At 38.7% G+C, this 24,313-nt stretch overlaps 2 protein-coding genes across 8 annotated transcripts in view; one reads left to right on the plus strand and one right to left on the minus strand.

Moving 5' to 3' along the window:
* Nucleotides 1-22,575, plus strand: part of COL10A1 (collagen type X alpha 1 chain) — a 156,180-nt gene extending 133,605 nt beyond the window's left edge. For 5 of the 6 annotated variants that reach the window (XM_027602044.1, XM_027602038.2, XM_027602040.2 and 2 more), the window contains 2 exons: nt 15,035-15,203; nt 19,695-22,575. In XM_027602044.1, coding sequence (XP_027457845.1) covers nt 15,050-15,203; nt 19,695-21,556 — 2,016 coding nt within the window. In that variant the 5' untranslated portion in view covers nt 15,035-15,049 and the 3' untranslated portion in view covers nt 21,557-22,575. Of the gene's footprint in view, nt 1-14,526; nt 14,540-15,034; nt 15,204-19,694 lie in introns of those variants that run through there. The other variant, XM_027602042.1, reaches the window with a different exon arrangement.
* NT5DC1 (5'-nucleotidase domain containing 1) overlaps nt 1-24,313 on the minus strand; it is a 145,087-nt gene that overhangs the window by 106,640 nt on the left and 14,134 nt on the right. The window contains exon 6 of one of the 2 annotated variants that reach the window (XM_027602046.2): nt 23,443-23,524. In XM_027602046.2, coding sequence (XP_027457847.1) covers nt 23,443-23,524 — 82 coding nt within the window. Of the gene's footprint in view, nt 1-23,442; nt 23,528-24,313 lie in introns of both variants that reach the window. The other variant, XM_027602045.2, reaches the window with a different exon arrangement.

Here is a 24,313-nt window from a genome sequence, read left to right on the forward strand (position 1 = left end):
ACACAAATTCTAAAAATAAATTAGAACACCTGGGAATATTAGTTTCATATTTTAGAAACAGTATCCATTTAGCCCCCACAAAAAGTTGTACAAATGTCAAAGTAAAATGGAATAATATCCTAGCATCAATTCCATTTGCATCATGTACTACAAATCAGCTATTAAATGAAAATAAGAGGTAATAAATTTTTTTTGACTTTTCATCCAAGTAACTTGAAAATTTTCCTGAAAAAGTAATTCCTATACAGTTTCTAGACTAGAAACATCTCATATTTATAGTGTTTTTCTCAGAAAATCACTTATTGAAATAATTAGGACTCCAATCCAGAAAATGTGATGCTAGTTACTGCACAAGAAGAAATATACCTTTTACTTGATTTCAAATGTTAAACATAAACTTCTGTTAGTGATTTACACAGAACCTTTACAAGTGATCTTAGAACTGCAAATTCTATAAAAGGAACGATCATCTACTTTTATTAGAGAAAGGAAAGTCATCAAAAGAAAAATTTTTCTCCATCATCTTTCACAGAGATGCCAAGTCTTTTCTTGAATATACAACACCTTGAAGTCCCACTGGGAAGTTGGGAAAAGAGTAACATAAATAACTTACTGGGTCTCAATGAATTATTTTTAAAAATAGTCTTTCTTGGCTAGATGATAGCTTCAGGTAACACAAAAGGTGCCATGTATCTGCAACACATATAACTAATGAAAATTAATATCTAAAATATGTAAGGAATGCTAAAAAATTAAAGACAACCCAATAAAAAATGAGCAAAGGTATAAACAGGCATTGAGAGAAGAGTAAACACAAACAACCAACAAATATATGAAACTATGCTTGCCCTCATTAGAAATCAGGAATATATAAATAAAAATCTAATAGGATGGCATTTATAACTTGATTGGCAAACTTTAAAATTTAGATAATACAAGGTGGTTGTAACTCTTATGCCCTACTAGTAGAACATAAAATGGCTTTAGCAAACAATTGGCATTTGCCAGTAAAACAGAAAATATGTATATTCAGTATTCCACTTCTAGATAATACTCACTAGAAAAATTCTTTTGTGGGTAGCCAGGGAACATGTGTAGAAATGTTTAAAGCAGCATTATTTTAACAGCAAACAAATAAAACTTAGCTAAAATATCCATCATCAAATGGACAAAAATAAATTCTAATTACTCATAATGGGAAGATGTATATAGCAGTGAAAAATGAATAAACAACTACTACACACATTAATACAGATAGATCTCAAAAACATAATGTCATATCAAAAAAACAAGTTGCAAAACACACACACAGTCTAATACCTTTAAGCATAATCTGAAAATGTGACAACAAAAGTCATTGTGGGATATGTACCCGTGTGTTTTTGGGCACGGGATGTGGGAGGGCAGACTTTCTCTGGAGACAGAGGGAATGACAGACACCCAATTCAGCAGAGTTACCCACACAGGGAATTCAGGGAACACAATCAGCGAGGTGTGCACAGCGGCCTCAAAAGCAGTAGTAATAGACGTTTCTTTAGCTGGGTAGCAGGTGTATGTATGTTCACTGTGTTCGTATTACTGCTTTTTGTATTAAAAAAATCATGTATACTATGTATGTTTCAAAGCTTTCTCAATTTTAAATATTGATAAAAAGGGGTCTTTGTTCTTGAAAACAATGGAAAGCAACAATGGAAGGCAGAAGAGGGAGAGAGGCCCGATGTAGCCACAAGAGCAAAGGAGTTGCTTCTACTCTGAGAAAGTATATTAGCCAAATGTACTGCTCTGTTAGAATTTCAGCTACAGTGTGTAAGGGGTGGAATCTGGGCAAGAGTTGACTGATTTCAGCAACAATCATAGGAAATTAAACAAAAGAAAAGTATTTAAAAATACCTGATAGCATGCATGCTCTTGTGGAAATGCCAATGTAGCCTTTGAACCTGATATGCAAACTCTCTGCTCTGCCACCCACTGGCTTGTTGAACCCGTGTAATTCCATCAAGCTCTCAGGCTTCTGTATCCTTCCACACAAAATAAGAAAGCTAATTTCTATCACATAAGGTTCTTGTGGGTCCAATGAGAGAAGTAAAGTATCTAACACACAGAAGATGTGTCAGTAAATACAAGCCCAATATGAAGGTGAAGTCGAATCAGATCTAATTACAGTGATAACCACAGAATGATATTTAAAAATGACCAACAGAAGACTCAAGTGCTTTACTAGGCTCTTGTAGACAGATAACTTTTATACAAATGGCCCTTACTGTGAAGAAGATGACTTAATATTTATATCTCTTAAGCAAAACAAAGTTGAATTCTTATTTCCCTCTTTCTTTCCAAGAAATATCTAAAGAACCACATAGCTCATAAACATGGTCCCCAAGTACACTTCTGACTTGAAGAACCGGATCCTAAAGTGTTATACGGTTAAATTTAAAAATATGGAAGTGCTCTTTACTGTCAGATGAGATGTTTTTTAAAATTCTGATAAATTTATTAACACTGCATTAACACAGTCAAGTGCATTTTAAAAGCAGTTCAGTACTGCTACATTGTAGCATATAATAGGCATTAAAATATTCAAGAATTTTTGTATCAATATTAAGGGTAAAATAAGATCTAAGAATAGATGGCTTTCAAATACAATATTTTTCAATATTATTGTGAAATCAGCTTTTAAATAGAATCATTTAAACGTAACTTTATTTTATTTTTTAGAATTTTCATTTTTTATAATTTATTTATTTTAGAGAGGGTGTGTGCATGCATGAGAGCAGGTGGAGGGGCAGAGGGAGAGGGAGAGACTCTTCAGCAGACTCTCCGTTGAGTGAGGAGCCCCACCTGGGCTTGATCCCACGACCCTGAGATCATGACCTGAGTCAAAATCAAGCATCAATAATGCTTAACCGACTGAGCCACCTGGGCACTCCTAAACATAATAATTTTATTACCTAAAATCTACACGAGTTTAACCAACATTTGTACCAAATAACACAGAATTTTGAGCCTTTAAGTTAATTATCCATGAACTGTTACTTAACAGAATGAGAGCTTTCACCCCCCAAAACCCACATTTGGTAATAAGTAAGGTCAGTTGTTTCCCATAGGCTACAAAACTCTACGTTTCTCTCCTAAATTCTCCTACTAGAATTTTTTGTCAAATAATTCTTTTCTCATTATATCTGCATTTTTTATAGTTGTGCTATATACTGGAAGCATATATCTATCTTTTGTAACTGCATTATTTTATCTGTCATATATGATCAATATGCCTTTTCCTAAATTAAGCTTTTAAGCTTTTGTTGTCTGCAAATACATAAATCCTACTGGTTGCAAAATTCAAAAGTAATTAAAAACTAGTATTTACCAATATGAGAAACTATGGTTTAGGGGAAGTAAAACCAAAAGCAGGACTGGAGGCAAAATGGAAAAAATCTAAGAATCTATTCTTATTCTCTTAACATCATAGTTGCAATTAAGAACAATCCTGGGACACCTGGGTGGCTTAGTCAGCTAAGCCCCTGGCTCTTGGTTTTGGCTCAGGTCATGATCTCAGGGTTCTGAGATCAATCCCCATGTCAGGCTCCATGCTCAGTGAGGAGTCTGCTTGAGATTCTCTCTCTCCCTCTCCCCCCGCACTGCGGCTCACATTCTCTCCCTCTCAAATAAAATCTTAAAAAAGACAATCCTCTGTCATTTTTAACTTGTGCTAATTATAAAATTCTATAAAAATATGAGGATCCAAAAGTGAAATTCTAGATGTATCTCATTAGTATTTTTAAGTCAGTGCCATGTTTTGCAAAATCCAATATAGATGCTAATGCCACCTGATCAACTCCACTTAGAAATTATGTCTAAAAACTAATTCTAACTAATGAAACTGCTATGAACTCAAAGAAGTGGTGTTATACTAATGAAACTTTACTTTGGAACACAACTTTCTATATTATACATAATACTGAACTTACCTAAATTTGGAGGAAAAAAGATTCTTTGATAGTGTGCTAGTGCTAGTTCAAAATTGGGTAATACTAAATTTTAAATGTATTTAAGGTTTTTGGGGCAAGATTTTCCACTTGAAGGGCAGAAGTGAATTAAACATAGGAATTAATCAGGAGCTCAAAGTCCAGTTATTTTGATCCTAAAGAAATACTAGCATTTTGAAAAAGTAGGTCAAAGGTCACTAAGATATAAATTAGTAAGAGAATTCAAATTATAAATTAGCTTATAAAAAGCTTTTTTCTTCCTTCCAAAAATCATCAAACTCTCCAAAGTTGAGAATCCCACATTAAGCTTTCTTAAATGGGATCTCTTTTTTCAGAACAAATAATCTCTTAACTTTTACTGTGGTTTATCCATTGTTAGGATTAAAATATTAGCAAGAAGTGGAATGTCTCCCAAAACACTGAGAATTTTTTGGTAAACCCACTCTTCTTTACAGTCATTGTAAAAGGCCATGATGTGCTATGAATTAAGCATATTGACATTTCTTCAGGATAAGCACCATTAGCATTAATTGAAGTTTCTGTTTCTTAATTAGCAAAATCTGAATGAAATGGAATTACTGAAAAACAGTTTCTACCAATCTGAGATCATGACCTGGAAAGCAAGTGAAGAACTACACTTGCACACAAATTTTTGACAAAAAAAATTTTTTTTTGACAAAGAACAGCCCACACAGTAGTTGTGTATTAAATAGTCAGATATGCAGAATTACACTGGATTCCTCATAAATCCTTAACATAGATCCATAGAAAACCGTAACTCCACTATCACCTTCCCTGTGATCTTGGCTCAGATGCTTACCTTCTCTGGGCCTCAATTTTTCATGTCCAAAGGTGGAGATAGTAACAGTACCTATTTCATGAGCTGCTACAAGGAGTATAACCCATAGCTCTCTTGTTGTAATCTAGAGGACTTACATGAAGTTGGTTTAAAAAAAAAAAAGGGTTTAAGGCTGCTATGAATAAAATTTAAATATCAGTTTCTGGTACTTAATTTGAGATTAGTGTCTCTTGCAGCTTTAAAATTCAGTTTTTAGTGATGCTGAATGTGATTCTCAAATTTTTCATCTTACAAACTCTAGTGTTCTATAATGTCATCTAGTACTCTCTTTACAAATAATAAAATCTCCCCCCTTAAACGTCATGTATTTTCATTCAAAAGACAAGGTGCTAACAGGTAGTTTTTGAGAAAGGAAAGAATCAATAAATACTGTCTGTAGCCTATGACCCCATTTTTATTCCCTGGCATAGAATATTCTATGTCTAATATAGTGAGGAGCTGAATGAACTGATGTATCCACAAGTAGATGGGGTATGGATGAGTGAGGAAATTTTGAAAATGAAGCACCGATGTATATATAAAAAGTTGCTCTGAAACTGTTAACATTCAGGTTCTGAGACATTTAAAGAAATCCCTTTAAATTCCCCAGAGTCCAGGCTCCTCTCCTTTTTCTCTCTCCATCTCAGCCCCTGTCCTGGACCCCTCCCTAAACTCTATACACCCGTCATGGTTACCTTGAGAAACACTGTCTTTGGAAAATCTAACTCTGAAATTCTTGGTTGGACAGAATCACTGGACAGACAGCAGCCACAGTTAACATCTTTTGTGCAAGCTGTTGTGGGAAGCAGTTGTTCATGCTGGGACCTCTTGCAAGAATTCAGAGTTATTTTAAAGTAGGACATGGACTGAAAAGACCCAGACCCAAACCAGCACTGTGCAAAAGGCCCCACCTCTGGGTGCCCACAAGTGTGAGGCAAAATGCCCACACTCAATAAATACTGAAATCTGGTGTCCTAAAGCTCTTAGTCCCTGCATTCAACAAATATTTATGAAGTTCATGCTTTGTACCAAGCACTACCTGCACAGAGTGGCATCTCAATGATAAATGACCCAAAGTCCTGGAGTTATATTCAGAAATGAGTATGGTGAGAGAACACAGTTTGATGACCGAAACCTGGATTGCCTTTCATGCCAGAATCTGTGAATTCTAGATTCTTTTTTTTTAAATTTTATTTATTTTTTTAAAGATTTTATTTATTCATTTTGACAAGAGAGAGAGAGACAGCATGAACACAAGTAGGCAGAGTGGCAGGCAGAGGGAGAGGGAGAAGCAGGCTCCCCGCTGAGCAGAGAGCCCGATGTGGGGCTCGATCCCAGGACCCCGGGATCATGACCTGGGCAGAAGGCAGACGCTTAACTGACTGAGCCACCCAGGGGCCCCATGAATTCTAGATTCTAAAAGAAACCAAAGCAAAGGCTGTAAGAGGCTATGTTTGCTGTCTCCCCCATGACACTAAGAGCATCATTAGCAGTTAGCAGCATCTAACCTAGCAACTGGCACGCAGTAGAGGCTCAAAAAAAGTCTGACAACCATTGGAGAAGACTGATGCTATAGAGGGAATCAAGTATAAATCAAAGATATGTACTTCTTTGACATCATCATCATTCGGATTTATTGAGCATTCCCAGGCACTGTTCCACCACATCACATACATCTTATCTCACCTTCCAAGTTTCCTAACCAATACAAATAACAGAAAGCAGGATAGGACGGTAGCATGTCTACATTTCAGCCTTACTGTCCATCAGAAGTGGCAAGAGTTATTTCGACTCTTGGGTGATTAAAGATAATTGATAGAATTTTAGCACCAAGAGGGTCACTGGGGGAAAAACACCACTATTAAGAGTCTTTATATCTCTATGGTGTACAAATTTTCTTTTCTTTTCTATTTCCTACATTTTCTCTAAATAGTGATTACCTTTAAAGTCTGAAAGCAAGAGGGCACCTGGGTGGCTCAATTGGTTAAGCCTTTGGCTCAGGTCAAGATTCCAGGGTCCTGGGATCGAGCCCCATGTGAGGCTCCTTGCTCAGCAGGGAGTCTGCTTCTCCCTCTCCCTCTGCCCCTCTCCGCTGCTCAGGTTCTCTCCTGTGCGTGCTCTCTCTCAAATAAAATCTTAAAAAAAAAATCTGAAAGCAAGTGAGCAGATGTTAGGGCTTTCACTGATGAGGAAACCAGGTATAAGGAGGCCAGGTGACCTGGCCAGGGTAACTGATGGGCCAGAGACGGCAGCAAGAGTAGTCTCTTAGCATCAGCTCCCAGTCAGGGGCAGAGGTCTGTTAGGCAGGTAACAAAGTTGTTTGCTCAAAGGCTGAGTAGGGTCCAGCATTACTTAAACTGAAAACTCTGGAATGCATTGCAGTTGTTACTATGAGTAAGTTAAAGAGCTGCACGAGCAACAGTCTCAAGGGTGGGGTTCCTGATGGTCTGTGCTGCCATGCACAGATACCTTGCTTTGTAATGACAGGTACTCAGGTACCCTCCAGGTACTTTGTACCAACAGGTACTTGGTGACCGTGGAGTTGTTTAAAGTATGATAGAAAGCAGGGGAGTAAAAAGATTCAAATAGAAAGTGTCTTCCCCAATTAAAAATGGTAATTTTCAACACTTTAACTTGCTGTCTAATTTCTCCTTCCAACTTAGCAGAGGCTGCGTGTGAAAGCGGAACTTGTAAATAGAGTAGGAACGTGTTTGAATAGCTGAGAGCCTCTTGGGTGGCCAAGAAGATCAGAGGTCAAGGAGCCATGACGCTCTATATTATTAACTCAGCAGGTTACTTTGGAAAGATGGTGATGTCTTTAAGTGCCTGTGGCACAAAACTGAGTTCCTTAAGTAATGTAGCAGTTTATGTGTAATAGAAAATAGAATATAAAGCCCTTGGTTCAAACTCCTTAAATGACTCTGTTTTTCTTGACCTGGCCTGAAGTTTCAGGGGTTTCATAAACACCTGTTTTTATGCATGAATTTCTCCTTTCAAGCCCTCAGCAGGTATCTAACCACCAAGCCACATTAGACTATTTACACAAATAGATCATTTTTAGCTCCTGGGCTCTGTAATAGCACCTACAAATGTTCTTTTAAATTCTTTTCAAGAGGAATGAGGTACTGTGAGGTGGTGGTGGATGCTGTGGGTCTCCCAGTGCCCCAGCTACACTTCTGGGCACCTTTCCCGTTTCCACTGCTAAAAGACTGAAGGATTAGGGAGACACAGGAAAATCAGTATCCTCCTTGGGTGAGGAGATGAACATACTAGCTTAGACGGTCGTGCTTTCTTTCAGTGGGCTCTCTCGTCAACAGCTCCTCACTTGAGAAATTTAACTCAATTAGACATTAGGGAAGGAGACATGCAGAACACAGCAGTCAGTTTCCTCCTCTGAAGAATGAGATGATTGATCTAGATGACCTCTCATGTTCCTTTCAGCTCTGCATTTATGAAAGAACAATAATATTCCAAATCAAAAGTGTATAGATCTTGGGATGCCTGGGGAGCTCAGTTAGTTAAGCATCTGCCTTTGGCTCGGGTCATGATCCCAGGGTCCTGGGGTTGAGCCCTACATCGGCTCCTTGCTCAGTGGGGAGCCTGCTTCTCCTTCTTGCTCTGCCTCTGCGCATCCCCCTGCTTGTGCCCTCTCTCTCTCTGACAAATAAATAAATAAAATCTTTAAAACAAAACAAAAAAAGTGTTTAGATCTTAAAAGAAAATTCTGAATGTTAAAAACAAAAAAAAACAGGGGCCCCTGGGTGGCTCAGTCATTAAGCATCTGCCTTCGGCTCAGGTCGTGATCCCAGGGTCCTGGGATCGAGCCCCGCATCGGGCTCCCTGCTCTGCGGGAAGCCTGCTTCTCCCTCCCCCACTCCCCCTGCTTGTGTTCCCTCTCTCACTGTGTCTCTCTCTGTCAAATAAATAAAAAATCTTTAAAACAGAAAAAACAAAAAAACCCCAAAAAACCCCCCAAAAAACATTCATAAGCAAAAAAGATGAACAACAAACTGGGAAGAACATGTGGAAACTCTACCATGGAAAAGAGGTTTATATTCCTAAGATAGAGAACACTTCCAGGAAAAGTGAGCTAGGAGTACAGTCTTAACTACATGAAAAGATGCTCAACCATATGCTTTGTAAGAAGAATCAAAATCACCACTAGACCAAAATTCCAGTTTTCACCTGTAAAATGGGCAAAAATCTAAAAATGCAACAAAATCTAAACAACATATCCTGTTGGTGATGTTATAAGGAAACAGACACTCATATTTTGCTGGTGGAAATGTGAAATGACACAAGACCTATGCAATGGAGTGTAATGACATGTAACAAAATTACAGATGCATTTACCTTTTGACCTATGATTTCCAGTTCTAAAAATCTCTTCTGAAGATAGTCTGGCCAAAAAATACACACATACAAAGTAATCCACTGTAGAAATATTTGTAATGGCAAGAGAGAGGAAATAATACATGTGCCCATCACTGTAAAACTGCAGTACAATCATACAGTGGAGTACTATGCAGCTGGAAAAAGGAAATGTGGACCATATTTACATAATGCTATGCAATGATCTCCAAGACAGACTATTACATAAAATACGGTAGCATATAGTATGTATTTTGTTATGCCATTTATCTAAGAAGTTAGAAGGGGATATGAATGAATATCTATTTTAAAAAAATAATAAAAGTATACACCAAAAAAGATTTTTTTAAAAGATTTTATTTATTTATTTTCACAGAGAGAGAGAGAACGAGAGCAGGAACGCAAGCAGGGGGAGTGGGAGAGGGAGAAGCAGGCTCCCCGCTGAGCAGGGAGCCCGATGCGGGACCCTGGGATCAAGACCTGAGCCAAAGGCAGATGCTTAACAGCTGAGCCACCCAGGTGCCCCACCAAAAAAGATTCTAAAAAGGGTTATAGAAGGAGAGTGAAACAGGGTGGACGGGTCAGTAATAGAAGCCAGGCTTCTCTGAATATTCCTGGTTTTATAAATTTGAATTGAGAAATATGCAGTATAAGCTGAAGCTGGCTTGCACTGGCTCTTGATAAATGTTCAGGTATTTTGTGAGTCACTTGTCTTTACCTTGGTAGCCTGAAATTGGCCACCGTGGGAGGAATTACATCATGAATATCAGCAAACATAGCTCCCGACCTCCAAGCCAGTTGTCAAACATTTATCAGCATACCACTGGAAACGTAAGTATTTCAGGAAAGTATAAAACAAAATTAAATTTAAAAAAAGAACATTTTTAAAAATTGAAAGCAAGATGAAACAAATAAACCTAACACTGAATTGAGTAGGTAGCATTATGAGCTGTTTTGACTCAAAAGCATGGTAATTTGACTATGTAGCTCTAGTAGAAATACTAAAAGAACTGCAGAAATAATTTTAAACTATTTTCAATATTGTGGTGTGAATGTTGGTATTGTTACTGAGAAATTATGAGTATTATGGGACAAAGCAAGTGAATAACTCTGTTACTGTCATGAGAACTGGGAATTTTAGTATAGTTTAGTACATTGGTCAGTATATTGCTGACCAAAGACAGGGAAAAAATCTGAGCAATAATAGTAATAACTATCATGGATTTTAAACACATAAAATATGTTTAAATCCATGAGTTTATAATGACTCTCAAACACCTCATGGGGTCACCTCTGGAGGATGCTAGGAAAATAAGCTAATTAGGTTGCACTTGATGAAGGCAATTCTCCTGTTTTTTCTATGCACTTCGAGGTAACCAAGTAGTTAATGAAGGAGTGTTTATTTTTATGGAAGTATTCTAGCTAATAAAGACAGGAAGAATGATAGAATTCAAATACTACCATTCTGTAACCTCCAATGAAATAATGAATCTAGGTAATGATCAATGCCTAGCAACACCACAAAAGACAACCAGCAATGAAGGGCCTACTGATTGAAATGTACCACATATCACGGTCTATAAAGAAGTGTACTTGCTAAAAAAGTATTTGTACGTACATCTCAAACCTGAAGGACATCAAACCTCTAGACCTAACTACCAATCTACAGGAAATATAGGGTACAGAAAAGTATTTTAAGTGACAACAAAATCCAAATTGTGGGAAATTGTATAGAACAGATGACCCAGTTTTTCAACAAATAAACTGCAAAGGAAATAAAGAGACACAGAGAGAAAACATCAACAGGAACATATAAATTACAGATAATTCATGAACCTAATTTGAACAAACAGTAAATCAATAAAAACATCTGAATATGTTCTGTACCTATATATACATATATGCACATACTGTGTATATGCGGGTTTATCTCTATATGTTTATGTGTACATATGTATGCACTTACATATTTTATTTATTAGAGAGAGAGAGACAGCGAGAGAGAGAGCAGAAGAGAGAGAGCATGAGCGGGGAAGGGAGGGAGGGGCAGAGGGAGAGGGAGAAGCAGACTCCCCGCTGAGCATGGGGCTCGATCCTAGGACCCCCGGGATCATGACCTGAGCCGAAGGCAGACAATCAACTGACTGAGCCACCCAGGCGCCCCTATTTGTCCACAATTTGAGGTATGGTGAACGGAGGGATTGAGTGGCAGGGAGTTGAGATTAGTTTAAATTGGGCAAGGGGTACCTAGGCACTCACTGTAACTAATCTTACTTCTATGTAAGACTAAAATTTTCCACAATAAAGTTAAAAAGTATATGCACAAAAATGACAAAAAACTATGTAGCTAATATTAACAAGGTGGTTATACAACAGTATCAGACCAAGACATTCCAACTTAGGAGTGCACTGTGATCATCTGAAGAGCTTTTTTACAATATAAGCTTGGAACTACCACTACATCACCAAACCCCGAAGACTGAAGGAACTGTGTCACATCCCTCAAAGACTGCAGACCACTGTTCAAACCCAGTAAAGTGGGGGCTGCACATTATTCACCCACTTTTTATCTCCATGCCGGACACATTAGAGGTACTCAAAAAATATTTGGTGAATTAATGACTAACCCTGGGTAGTGAAAATGAACAGGCAAGCTTAGAGCAGCTAAATGCTAAATATGCAAAAAAATTCATATTTGATATTATAAAAATGCACTTAGGTTACTGAGTTTAGAGAGCATGGCTTTCTAAGTGGAATGGGTTTTCATCATAAAGCCACAGACTAGTCACTTCAAACAGCTACAAGTAAACTCCCAGAATAAAAATATTTTTAAATACACAATTGGGTGGGGTGTGGCTAGCAAATATTCTGATTCTACAATCTGTTTTGGACAAGACAGTGCTTCTTATGTGACTAACAAAGCAAACAGCAGTCAGATTCCCTGTGCTGAAATAAGTATACTATTTGCAAAAAGGGTTGAATGTCCAAGCCTTATCCAATAAAGACACCACATTTTGCAAAGTTAAAGGGGAATATAGGTCGACAAATACCCACATGTATTTACATATCCCCAAAAGAAGGCATATGACCAGCTGGTATGGACTTTGTTTCTAATAAGTACTAAACAGAGCCAAGCCCACTGTCTCACCATGGGGAACAGCAAAATATCTCAGACACAAGAACTCTAATTTTAAAGCTGGGAGGAGCTTTGAAACCTAGCCCAACCTTTCACTGTGTAACAGACACCTAGACAGTTTGAGGTGAGAAGCCCTGAAAATAGCTTGAGTAGCCATAGATGAACAGATGGGCTACACAGGTGCACAGCGTGAAGAGGGGAGAATTAATCTGTACTTCCACATGAATGCTATGTAACACGGTAACAGTCTCTATTATAAATGTGTGTGTGTGTATATCCATATAGACATACAAAAATACTAGAATATGTACTTGTAATAATTCCTTTAAAACAAATTCAAAACAAAAAACCCCAAATTCTACAGCCTAGCCTTCAAGAGCAACCATGTGACCTCACCTACTTTTTCACAATCTTACCCAAATGAACCATAAGTAGATGGAAGGCAGCCATTTTTCTTACTCATCTTTTGAGGTATCTTTCAGACATAGTAGAGCACATGTAATAATTACAAAAGCTCTTCCACAGATATTCTCCAAGTGATGAAAGAATGATGAGAATATAAATTTTTGAATTCTCCTGTTAATCTGAACTGATATAAAAGTCATTATTTCATATGTACCTATGAATATTATATAGAGACATACAGGACAGTGTAGATTTTTAAACATGGCAACCAATGAAAGGTTTAAATGGGAGAGTTCGGAGAAAGGCAGTCAGTGAAGTGAGCTATCCATTTACATTTCTATAAAGGCTCAGTCTAAAAAATACAGAAAATTATATGCAGGAAAGGAGAAAGGGACAAGAAAAAGAACAAACCTTTATTTCATCCACTGGTCAAACACTAAATTATTTCAATTATCAATCAGTCCTGAAGCCATCCTACTTTAATTCTGCAGAGGTTTTAAAAATGTTGTCTCTATGCCTGTTATGGAATTTTCCTTCTCACCTACTAAACTTGTACAGTTGATTTCACTTAGCTATAAAACAATGAAATTAAATAAGATACAAAATTTGGTCTCTCAAAGTCCTGTTTGTATTAGATTTTTTAGGATCCTGAAAACTGACTTTAGGAGTCCCCTAATATTGTTAAAGAGAATTCTAAGTGTTGAAGATGACCATGATAATGTTTACTTTCATCTTTGGGGGAAAAATGTTTCTAATTGGGCTGAATCAAGATTCCTGAAGGAAATTGTAAGGTAAGCCACTGATATTTTTAAAAAGCTGAAAGCAAAGTTTGAGGAATTTTTGTCTTCTGAAATGAACACAACAATCTCATTAGACATGGTATGACATTATCATGTCTTAAGGCTTTTGCCATCTCTACTACAACTCTAAAGTAAAATCCAAAATTAAGCAATAAAACCTGAAGCTATTTACTGAACATATTGTTGTGTTATAAATAAGAGTCCAAATCCTTCAGGGTAGTTATATTGCTAACTCTACTATCAAATTTATGGATGTCTTGCCTCTGTCTGAAAACTAAAATATTTAATATGTAAAAATTGAAGTAGATATTAACATATTTAAAATTTCTCTTATTAACTTACATTAAAATCCTAAGGACTTACATTAAATCCTAAGATATAAAACAACATACCTACATTTTAATTGTTTTTCTCAAGCTCATAAGTAAGTAAGAATTGGAGTAAGCTATCTGCATAAAAATTCAGGAACACTGATGGACACATTGAGGGCCTTATGTCATAATTGAAGAATTTAGAGGATGGTTTAAATCCACACACACCCCTCCAAAAGACTTCCTCTCCTACTTTTATATACTACCAAATATTTTCAACCAAATAACACAAGAACGTGCTTTCAAAAATACAAAGGGAGTATTATCATCCCATCGTGAACCAACCTAAACATCTGAGTAATAACTTCTAAAATAAAAACTCAGAAAAGATGGTACATGGTTAAAACTATTAATATATATTTAAGACAAAGAGTTTATTTTTCAAAAAGAAAACAAGGAAAGAGAGCCCAACCTGATCTTGTATGCCTGCCCAATAGAACTTTCCACTATAATTAGTACTCTCCACCTCTCGGGGGGAGGAGCTTAAACTCAGGGGAACCTCATGAAGTAAGGGAGAAACAGTATAAATACTTCAGGACAGTTCTGGAGAAGGTACCTTCTGCACTCCTCACCTGTACACAGGAGGGCTCAGAAAGGCTGCCAAGAAACCATCTCCAGGAACTTCTGGCATCCAGGTAAGTCTATGACCTGATGCTCTGGTGGACTTCCATGCTAGCTTGTTTGGAAACGAGCCTCGATAAATTATTTGTTTTTTTCATTTAAAATAAGTGACTTTCCATTAAAGTGTACTCAGAAAGTTTAATCCTTGGTAGTCTCTATAAAAAGACAGTCCTAATAAAACCATATTTGTAAAAGTATGTCCTATTTAGTTTATTTTGAAATTACTGGATATTTCAACCTATGTTAAAGATCTTGAATTATTTTACGGTTTCTATATTTCTTCTTTAAAAATCACTTCGGTTTTACTTGATTACTTGAATGTGGTTTCCACTAACAACTTAAGTCATATATTCATATAACTAAAAATTTCTAATTCCGGTTTATGGAATATATTAAAAACAGATAGGATAAGGTAAAAAAGGTAGTTAACAAAAGAAAGAATTCATGTATCCAACATCAGACAAATAAAACAGGTCAATAAGAAGAAGTTATTCTTTTCTGTTTTTCAGAAGCCATCTGAGAACATGCTGCCACAAACAGCCCTTTTGCTGCTAATGTCCTGGAACCTGGTTCATGGAGGATTTTATGCTGAGCAATACCAAACACCTACAGGCATAAAAGGCCCCCCACCCAACCCCAAGACACACTTCTTCATTCCCTATGCCATAAAGAGTAAAGGTAAACTTTATATATTTTGCTGTATTAACCAACTGGTTGTTGCTTTCTACAATCTTAATGATCTCTTGAACAAAACGCTTTTAACTCCACTTGGTGTTTAATTATCTTCAAACTCCCGCATTTGTCCAAAATATTAAAACAAAATGATTGATGGAAAAAAGCAGGTCTATTCAAGAACATTAATATCCTTTACACAGTGAGTAGAGTAGAAAGATGTATCCGAAGAATATTAAGAACTCTTAGGTGTGGAAAGTTTTTCCCTCAAATGGCGCTTCTGCACAAAAAACTAACCATAATGTAGAAATACGAATCCAAAACAAAGTAATCAAGTTTAAAAATGTCTTAACGAGAAATAACTGCCAATTATACAAAGAGAGTAGCAGGTTTGGGTATCTAAATACTTAACCATCATTTACTTGTACAACCAATTCGGCTAGCCCACCAATATATACAAAACTGAGTCTTAACTATCAAATGAAATCTAACGCTTTTCCACGAAATTTAATAGGCAAACAAGGCGGCAATTTTCTTAACTACTTAGACATTTTTGTAGGGGTTAGTAGTCAAGTACACAGACTTAACGGCCATGTACTAACTGTGGGGCCTCAAGTAGCTACTTACCCTCTCTGTGCCTTAATTTCCTCATTTGGAAAAGCAGCAGCAGTGATCTCAAAGAGCTGTTAGGAAGGTTGAGTTACCCTCTGTAAAGTACTCGAGTATTAGCTGTATTACTGGTACTTCACCTCCTCACGCTGTGGTAGTACTGGGGGGGAGGGGTAGCTTCAGATATGTTTTAGCTTTGTTCCTGAATCTCTTCCCCAGCTGTTCAGCTTTCTCAGATATTACGAAGAGAAGTGAGAAAATGCATGCACACTACTAACAGATTCTCAAAGAAGGGCAATTATTAGGCTTCACATTCACTAATTCCATGGAATGACATCCAGCACGCACTGCCTGAAAAACATCTACTAAATTAAACTGCATCATCTGAACTGATTGTAGGATTCAAATTTCCTTTCCTTAGTATTTTTTCATTATAGTTACCTATTTTACCTTGCAAATAATGCTAAGGATATTTGCTGTAAACTCTACAAATGATGTTTTTAGAGATGACCATTTTCAGCAAATTAAACTTACAGGATAGTCTTAAAAAGAAAGATGAAATTTAAAACATTACACGAAAGGAAGTTTAATGTTTAAAAATAAATGCACAGGTGCATCACAAAAACTCTTGAATGTCTCAAAATACAGATACAATATGAGAAAGAGAAAAGTTATGAAAGAAAGGAAAAAAGGCAAGGAAACCTGCTACTTCCCTTGAAGCAATGAATGGCAAGGTGAAATGCTAGGACATGTATCACTGGGTATAGCCTCTATGATCACAAATTCAGACTTTTTATAGTTTACCATACAGCCTTGATTTTAAAATCAAATGCACCACTTAGGGAAGGTTAAAAATATTTCTATTTTCCCACCTTACTGTACTGCATCACCTTGGCTATTTCTGCAAAATAAATGAAAATATATATCTTACTAACAAATGAAAAACTTAGAAGCTGCATTTTAACTGCTAAATCCACTACAGTCTCTACTTGATAATACAAGGTGGAAACTCAAGTACATTATCATTCACTGGCAGGCACTAATGCACCAAAAGACAGACAAAAGCCCAGTCTATACACGTATAACATTAGGTTGATAACAGAAATACAAAGAGTGCCTGTGTAATTCCTGGGCCCATCTGTCCAACACAGGCTCAAAGAGGGCTCAGCCAAAACACACCAAATTATGCCGCAAAGGAATGCAGAGCTGGTGGCCCCATGGGTGCCATATTCTGACATGATCAACCACTATTTTGGTTTCTGGACTTTCAGAAACTTTTCTGCTGGGCAATCATTTTTCCTTGAGGATGGTATCATCCTAATCTTTCAGTTTTTTCTAATTGGCAAGCAACAAACAGGGGCTATGCCCCAAAGACATAACAGAACTCACATTCTTTCTTACATCAAGACGTAGAGGACCTATGAGGGCAACATTCCAAGTGACGGAGATCACCCTTGTCCTTGGACTTCTACTCTCAAATGGTGCTCTATGGAGTCATTTTCTTTTCTTTCTTAAAAGATTTCATTTATTTATTTTAGAGAGAGAAAGAAAGAGTGTTAGTTGTTGGGGGGGGGGAGACGGAAAGAATCCCAAGCCAACTCCGAGCTGAGCGCAGAGCAGAGCTCGATCTAACAAGCCTGAGATCACGGCCTGATGTCAGTCGGATGCTGAACTGACTAAGCCACCCAGATACCCCCACTATGTAGTCATTTTCAGTAAGACTGTTTTTCCTCCCTATTTTAACAGTTAAACAGATTTCCAACCAGACTAAGATAGTCATTTTTAGTATGGATATGATCTTTAGGAGATTCAGGTAAGATTCTGAAGCAAACCCATTCAATCTAATATAGTTTGCATTTGAAAAAAAGTGCTATTTTCTATTTATTCATCTATTCTATTTGTAATATATTACATCCCTTTATATTTATAGACATTATAATGTATGTACACTAAAAAGTCAATCTATCAATGATATGAGTATATGGAGATCTTTTCCATAAATTAATTTTTCTCATAGTCTTCTTCCTGATATCTGAAAATCCATGAGTGAATAAAGCTCCATACATTTAAATATTTGCAAAATGAAATATAACTCTAATTAGTACAAAATATAAATATCCAAGTCTAGAATAATGTTCCTATTTTAGCATATCTACTTTAATGATTCTACTGTGTATTTTATATTTCATTTGTCACCATATGTATTTCAAATATCAGGAATACCCAAGAGAATAATATTAGCAACTACTTCTTGCATGCCAGTTAATAGGAAAGATTTTTTAAAATATCATAATGTACCTGCAATTGATAGTGAATGTGAACCATACCCATAAGCATATGTTTTCAAAGGCAATTTACAATTCATTTAATATTAATTCCAATTTACTCTTCATTCTGATTTCTAAAGCCATTAAAGATTTAGGTAAAGTTTAAGTATATTAAGTAGTCACTTTTGTACAAAAAAGATGTGGCTCAAAAGTCACAGCCATAAGTCATTCTCAGGGTTTTGACCAAACCATTCAGTAACTACGCCATTTGCTAAATCTACCATAACTACGAACCATTTTCCAGCAGCAAAAGAATCTAAATAGTATACGCAGGCATTCCAGCTATCTTCCTAAAGATTAATTAAACACAAAATGATTTTAATACAAATTTTGCAAATAGACATTTAAATCATACCTAATTATTACCATTTTTGCTAGCTATTGAAGAATTTCTCTGAGAAAGAAAAGAATCTTTTATTTTTTAAAGATTTTATTTATTTATTTATTTGACAGAGAGAGACACAGTGAGAGAGGGAACACAAGCAGGGGGAGTGGGAGAGGGAGAAGCAGGCTTCCCACTGAGCAGGGAGCCCGATGTGGGGCTCGATCCCAGGACCCTGGGATCATGACCTGAGCCGAAGGCAGACGCTTAATGATTGAGCCACCCAGGGGCCCTGAAAAGAGTATTTTATAATAGATACTTATGATGATTGCTGCCTAAAGATTCTCTGATATGGTAATATTTCCCCAGTTATATATCCTAATACCAGAATGCTCTGTTAAATCCCACCTTTGTATGACTAAAACCAAAACCCTGGACACCTCTTATCACAGGGACATTTGTTTTACTCCCTTCATGACTGAAGCTCTTATAAGATGCATCCTGTGCTTCCCCACTCTTCTGGCCCAAGAGCCCTTTTCATGTCACAGGAGGTGAATAAACAATTTCTGAACTGAATTCATAATATCAGTAGAAGTATTTGGTTCAAATGGACCCACAGCTCTGTGAAATCAACACTAACTGTGTGCATTAATCAAAGAAAACTTTAGATAAACATTTTGACACTATTTTATACACTCTGCCCACTGGATCTAATTCTCTAATTCTCTGTTTCAATGTTAAGTCAATGAAAGGAGGGTGTAGGAGCTCATGGTATGTACTGAGGGTGAAAAAAATACATCTAAACTGTGTTCAGCAGGCTATGACAGATTTTCTCACTGATGTCTGATAGGATAGCTTTTGTGAGAGAAAGCAGTTATAGTTCTTAAGTATTTTCCCATTTATTCTGCATTTGTCTTTTTCTTCCTTTCTATCAAATACCTTTTTCCCCCTTTCCTCTCGAGGTAGATGATAGTCCCAAAAGAAATGGGGTAAATACCTCCACCGTACTCTTACTCTAGACAAATTCTTCAACCCCAGTTTATTTTCATAGATAATTAGGATGTACTGAAAGTATTATGGTAGCCATGGTCCATCCTCTCTGGCAGTGTTTTTAAATACAGTATAAAATGTATTGTCGAAACCATTAAAGACTAGTCTGCCAAAATGGACTGACTGACAGTGCAATATCGTTACTAATCAGCTCTCTCTCTGGGTGTGTGTATCGGGTATGTTTTTTAGGTCTGTCAGTAAGAGGAGAGCAAGGTATTCCTGGTCCACCAGGCCCCGCTGGACCTCGAGGGCACCCAGGTCCATCTGGACCTGCAGGAAAACCAGGCCATGGAAGTCCCGGACCCCAAGGAGAGCCAGGGTTGCCTGGACCACCGGGACCATCGGCCACTGGGAACCCGGGTCCACCAGGACTCCCAGGAAAACCAGGGGAGAAAGGCCCATCTGGACCAAAAGGAGCTGTTGGGCCAGCTGGTTTACCAGGACCCCGGGGCCCAGCAGGGCCACCCGGAATCCCCGGCCCAGCCGGAATTACTGTTGTGGGAAAGCCCGGACAACAAGGGCCTACAGGAGCTCCAGGACCCAGGGGCTTTCCTGGAGAGAAGGGTGCACCGGGAGTACCTGGTGTGCATGGACCGAAAGGCGAAGCAGGGTATGGTGCTCCTGGACACCCAGGTGAGAGGGGGCTTCCTGGCCCTCAGGGTCCCATGGGACCACCTGGCCCGCCTGGAGTGGGAAAAAGAGGTGAAAATGGGTTTCCGGGACAGCCAGGCATCAAAGGCGATCGGGGCTTTCCAGGAGAGAGGGGACCAGCTGGCCTGCCAGGCCCCCAAGGTCCTCCTGGGGAACGAGGACCAGAAGGCCTTGGAAAGCCGGGGGCCACAGGAGCCCCAGGCCAGCCAGGGACTCCTGGGACCAAAGGTCACCCCGGGGCTCCAGGAAGAGCTGGGCCCCCGGGGGCTCCTGGCTTTGGGGAAGTGGGGCTGCCTGGCCTGAGAGGGCAAAGAGGGCCTGCTGGCCTTCCAGGAAGTCCAGGTGCTAAAGGGGAGCAAGGCCCAGCAGGTCATCCCGGGGAACCAGGTCTGACCGGATCCCCCGGAACTATGGGGCCCCAAGGACCAAAGGGCGTGGCAGGCAGCCCAGGGGTTCCAGGCCCCAAAGGCGAGACAGGGCCAGTGGGGCCTGCAGGACACCCTGGGGCCAAGGGAGAAAGGGGTTCGCCTGGGTCAGAGGGAAAACCAGGGTACCCAGGAGAACCAGGCAGCAGTGGTCCTAAGGGAGACCCAGGGTCACCAGGCCCCAAAGGGGACGCCGGAGCTCGAGGACCTCCTGGTCTCCCAGGCCCCGTGGGCCCAGCGGGAGCAAAGGGAATGCCTGCACACAGTGGTGAGACCGGTCCCAGAGGTGCCCCCGGAGCGCCAGGAACCAGAGGCCCCACTGGGCCACCGGGTGCTCCGGGATCCCCGGGAGCTAGGGGGGACCCAGGAACCCCAGGTCCTCCTGGCCCAGCGGGCGCAGCAATGAAGGGGCCCAACGGTCCCATGGGGCCACCAGGGCCTCCGGGTCCGAGAGGCCACACTGGAGAGCCCGGCCCCCCCGGCCCCCCTGGCCCCCCAGGCCAAGCAGCCCTGTCTGAGGGCTTTATAAAAGCAGGCCAGAGGCCTTTTGTTAGTGCCAACCAGGGAGTCACAGGAATGCCTATGTCTGCTTTCACTGTTATTCTCTCCAAAGCGTACCCAGCTGTAGGCATTCCCATCCCATTTGATAAGATTTTGTATAACAGGCAACAGCACTATGACCCAAGAACTGGAATCTTTACCTGCAGGATACCAGGGACGTACTATTTCTCCTACCACGTGCATGTGAAAGGGACCCATGTTTGGGTGGGCCTGTATAAGAATGGCACCCCTGTAATGTACACCTATGACGAATACACCAAAGGCTACCTGGATCAGGCCTCGGGGAGTGCCGTACTCGATCTCATGGAGAACGACCAGGTGTGGCTCCAGCTGCCCAATGCTGGATCGAACGGGCTGTACTCCTCTGAGTACGTCCACTCCTCTTTCTCAGGGTTCTTGGTGGCACCAGTGTGAGCATATTCCCAACGAGCTAACGTAAGGCTGCTTGAAAAGGCATTCCCCAACTCCACTGCGCCCCACAAAGTGCATATGGAGGTAGGCCAAAAAAACGTGACTAATTTTAATTTTCCAAATACGGATTTGAGCTTTCAGACCAGCCAGTTCTCCCTCCGTGAAAAAGTGAGCAGCAATGGTAAACAACAGATGAAGACTCTCTTCAATTTCTACTCAGCAGTCCTAAGGCTCTTTAAAGTTTTCTGTGAACTCCTTCAGTATTTAAAAATGTCACCCTGAAAGTCCTAGTGGGCTAAAAAAATAGAATGATCACAAAGAAACCCTGAAATGTGACATTAAATTACGTGAAATTTGCTTTCAGAAATTCAGCATTTAAAAAAAATAAAGCCTCTTTCTACTGATTAACAGGAGAACTTCTGGGAAACATTCAGAGGGTATCATGTCTGTCTAGAACTCAAATACTTGAATATTCAAATTTAAAAGGCACCGTATACCCTAAGGTCTTTCTCATGGTGCATTACTCGAAGGCTTACATGGCCCCTTCGTCAAGATCTATTCAAATGTACAGGTGCACGTAAACTTCTTACAGCTCTAATAAAAAACCAAAGGATGATGTTAAAATCTGAAATGCAAGGTGCTTTAGCCATGAACTTTTTCAAACTTTTCTGTGATTGCAGAAAAGCTTTCTATACATCCTTCACAACTGGGAAATGGGTGTCTAACCTAGTTTATTTATTTAATACAAGTGTAATTAATTTGACTTAATTCCATATTGAGTCTTACAGATTATGATTTTGTGGGTTTACAGATTATTGCCATATGGACCTTGAGCCTCCCACTCTAGTGAAATTATAGCTAATGTCAAGGGTTTCAAAATCTGGGTAGAAATGAAAAGATGTTATTTATTTATGCTCTGTACTGTATTTTTATATTGCTGCTTAAAACTTTTAGGCTGTGCCTCACTTATTAAAGCATGACATGTTTTACCTACTCCTTATTTACAAAGCAATAAAATAACATCAACAGATTTTTATGCTGAATTTATTTGAGAGCAGCAATTGCTATTCTCAACCATTCTTTTAAGGGTTTTCACTTTACAAAGTTTATAAAAGAAAAACAATAAAGTGGTGGGTGGCTCTTACAGTTGTCATGGATACTGCCCTCTACTGGGGATGGTCATTCACACACGCCCCCCAGCACTCCGTGTGGACTATGGAAAGGCAACCACGGGACCACATGGGACCTATCAGCCAGGTTTGAGGGCCAGTGACCAGGCACAGAAAAGGGAGACAATCTCCCCAAAGCAGTGATTTCTTCAGGGAAGGCAATAAGCAGGTGGCAGAGAAATATGTAATTTTTTAAAAACTATTCTGCAGGTACTATTTATTGCCTTGACATGTTTTTAGTTACAATACTCAGGATTATTTTGATGACTTAAATTACGTTAAAAGGAAGGCAGGCAATTTTATGTCAATCAAAAAGCAACCCTTTTCTAAGCTGAGAAACACTGCTCTTGAGCATCTATCAGTCCACTAGGTGACTCAGGACAGTCTGGTTCGAGTCCCCAAGGTAACCTATGATAAAGCATCCCTGTATTCCTTAGAAGTAACCTCTGAGCAACCTTACCAAGCAAATCTGAGATGCAACTGTGAGGCCCCACGGGCAACCTGACCCATTCTGAGTCAACCAGTCCTGTTTTTAAGCAAGAAGAATGGAATTCAAAAGAACCTCTTAAAATAGAGGCAGTACCAACTCTGTAGCAAAATTTTAGATAAAAATCAAGTCCTAATTGAGGAACATTAATAAGATAGGTAACTTCAAAGTAATTTACAAGCCGCAGAGCATTTAAAAACAACAATTAGAAGGTCTCCCTTCACATTACTCACCCTTAAAAGCTGACATTTTATAATTGTGTTGTATACCAGCAACTATATCCTTCCAAAAATCAAATGTTTTTTGACCGTTGTTCTGCTAAGAAAAAAAGAAAAAAAATCCCAAATGTTAACCCATGTAATAATGATGTTTTTAAGCACAGTAAAAAAAAGCAAGCAATACAATATTGCCGTAATCTAAAATCGGGACTCATATTTAGAAAAGATAACCGATGAAAAAACTCATTCTCTAAATGGGACTTTAAGAAAAAAAATCTTCCAAGAAAATCACTGCTACAGATACATATATACACACATACAACTAAATATTAATATAGCTCATGTAGCCCAAATAAAATAGAAATTTCTACTTAGTGTGAAGTCTAAAAATTATGTATTTTAAACACAGGAGTAAATTTACAGTGTTATAGCTTTTGAGATATCAGAATGTGCCACTTCATGTACTGTGGCATCAATGGGATTAGGAAGCCTCAAGTCCTAAAGTCCTAAAAGCTGGTTACTTTAGAATTCAGTGCACATTTACCTGATTTCAATAAAAAAGAGCAGCAAATCTCTATAGGAGAGATGAAGGAGGTTCCAAATCCAAAACATAAACCACTTTTAGATTTTTTAAAACCAGGATGCAAATAAACATTACATTGAAACAGAGAAGGCTGCAAGGCCTTGCTTTCTTGGAAACATTATTAACCGGTGTCCTTCTATCTAAACAAACTACTAGACATTTGTATCTAATTAAACTCTGAAATATCTGAAGACTAATACATTTGCTTGAAGTCACTATGGATGAAAAACTGATTCCATCTCATGTAAGTAATGTCTACATAATAAAGTAATTGCTCAATGGAAACTCCCAAACACATGACTA

The sequence above is a fragment of the Zalophus californianus genome, chromosome 7 (assembly GCF_009762305.2).
Source record: "Zalophus californianus isolate mZalCal1 chromosome 7, mZalCal1.pri.v2, whole genome shotgun sequence".
Taxonomy (NCBI): domain Eukaryota; kingdom Metazoa; phylum Chordata; class Mammalia; order Carnivora; family Otariidae; genus Zalophus; species Zalophus californianus.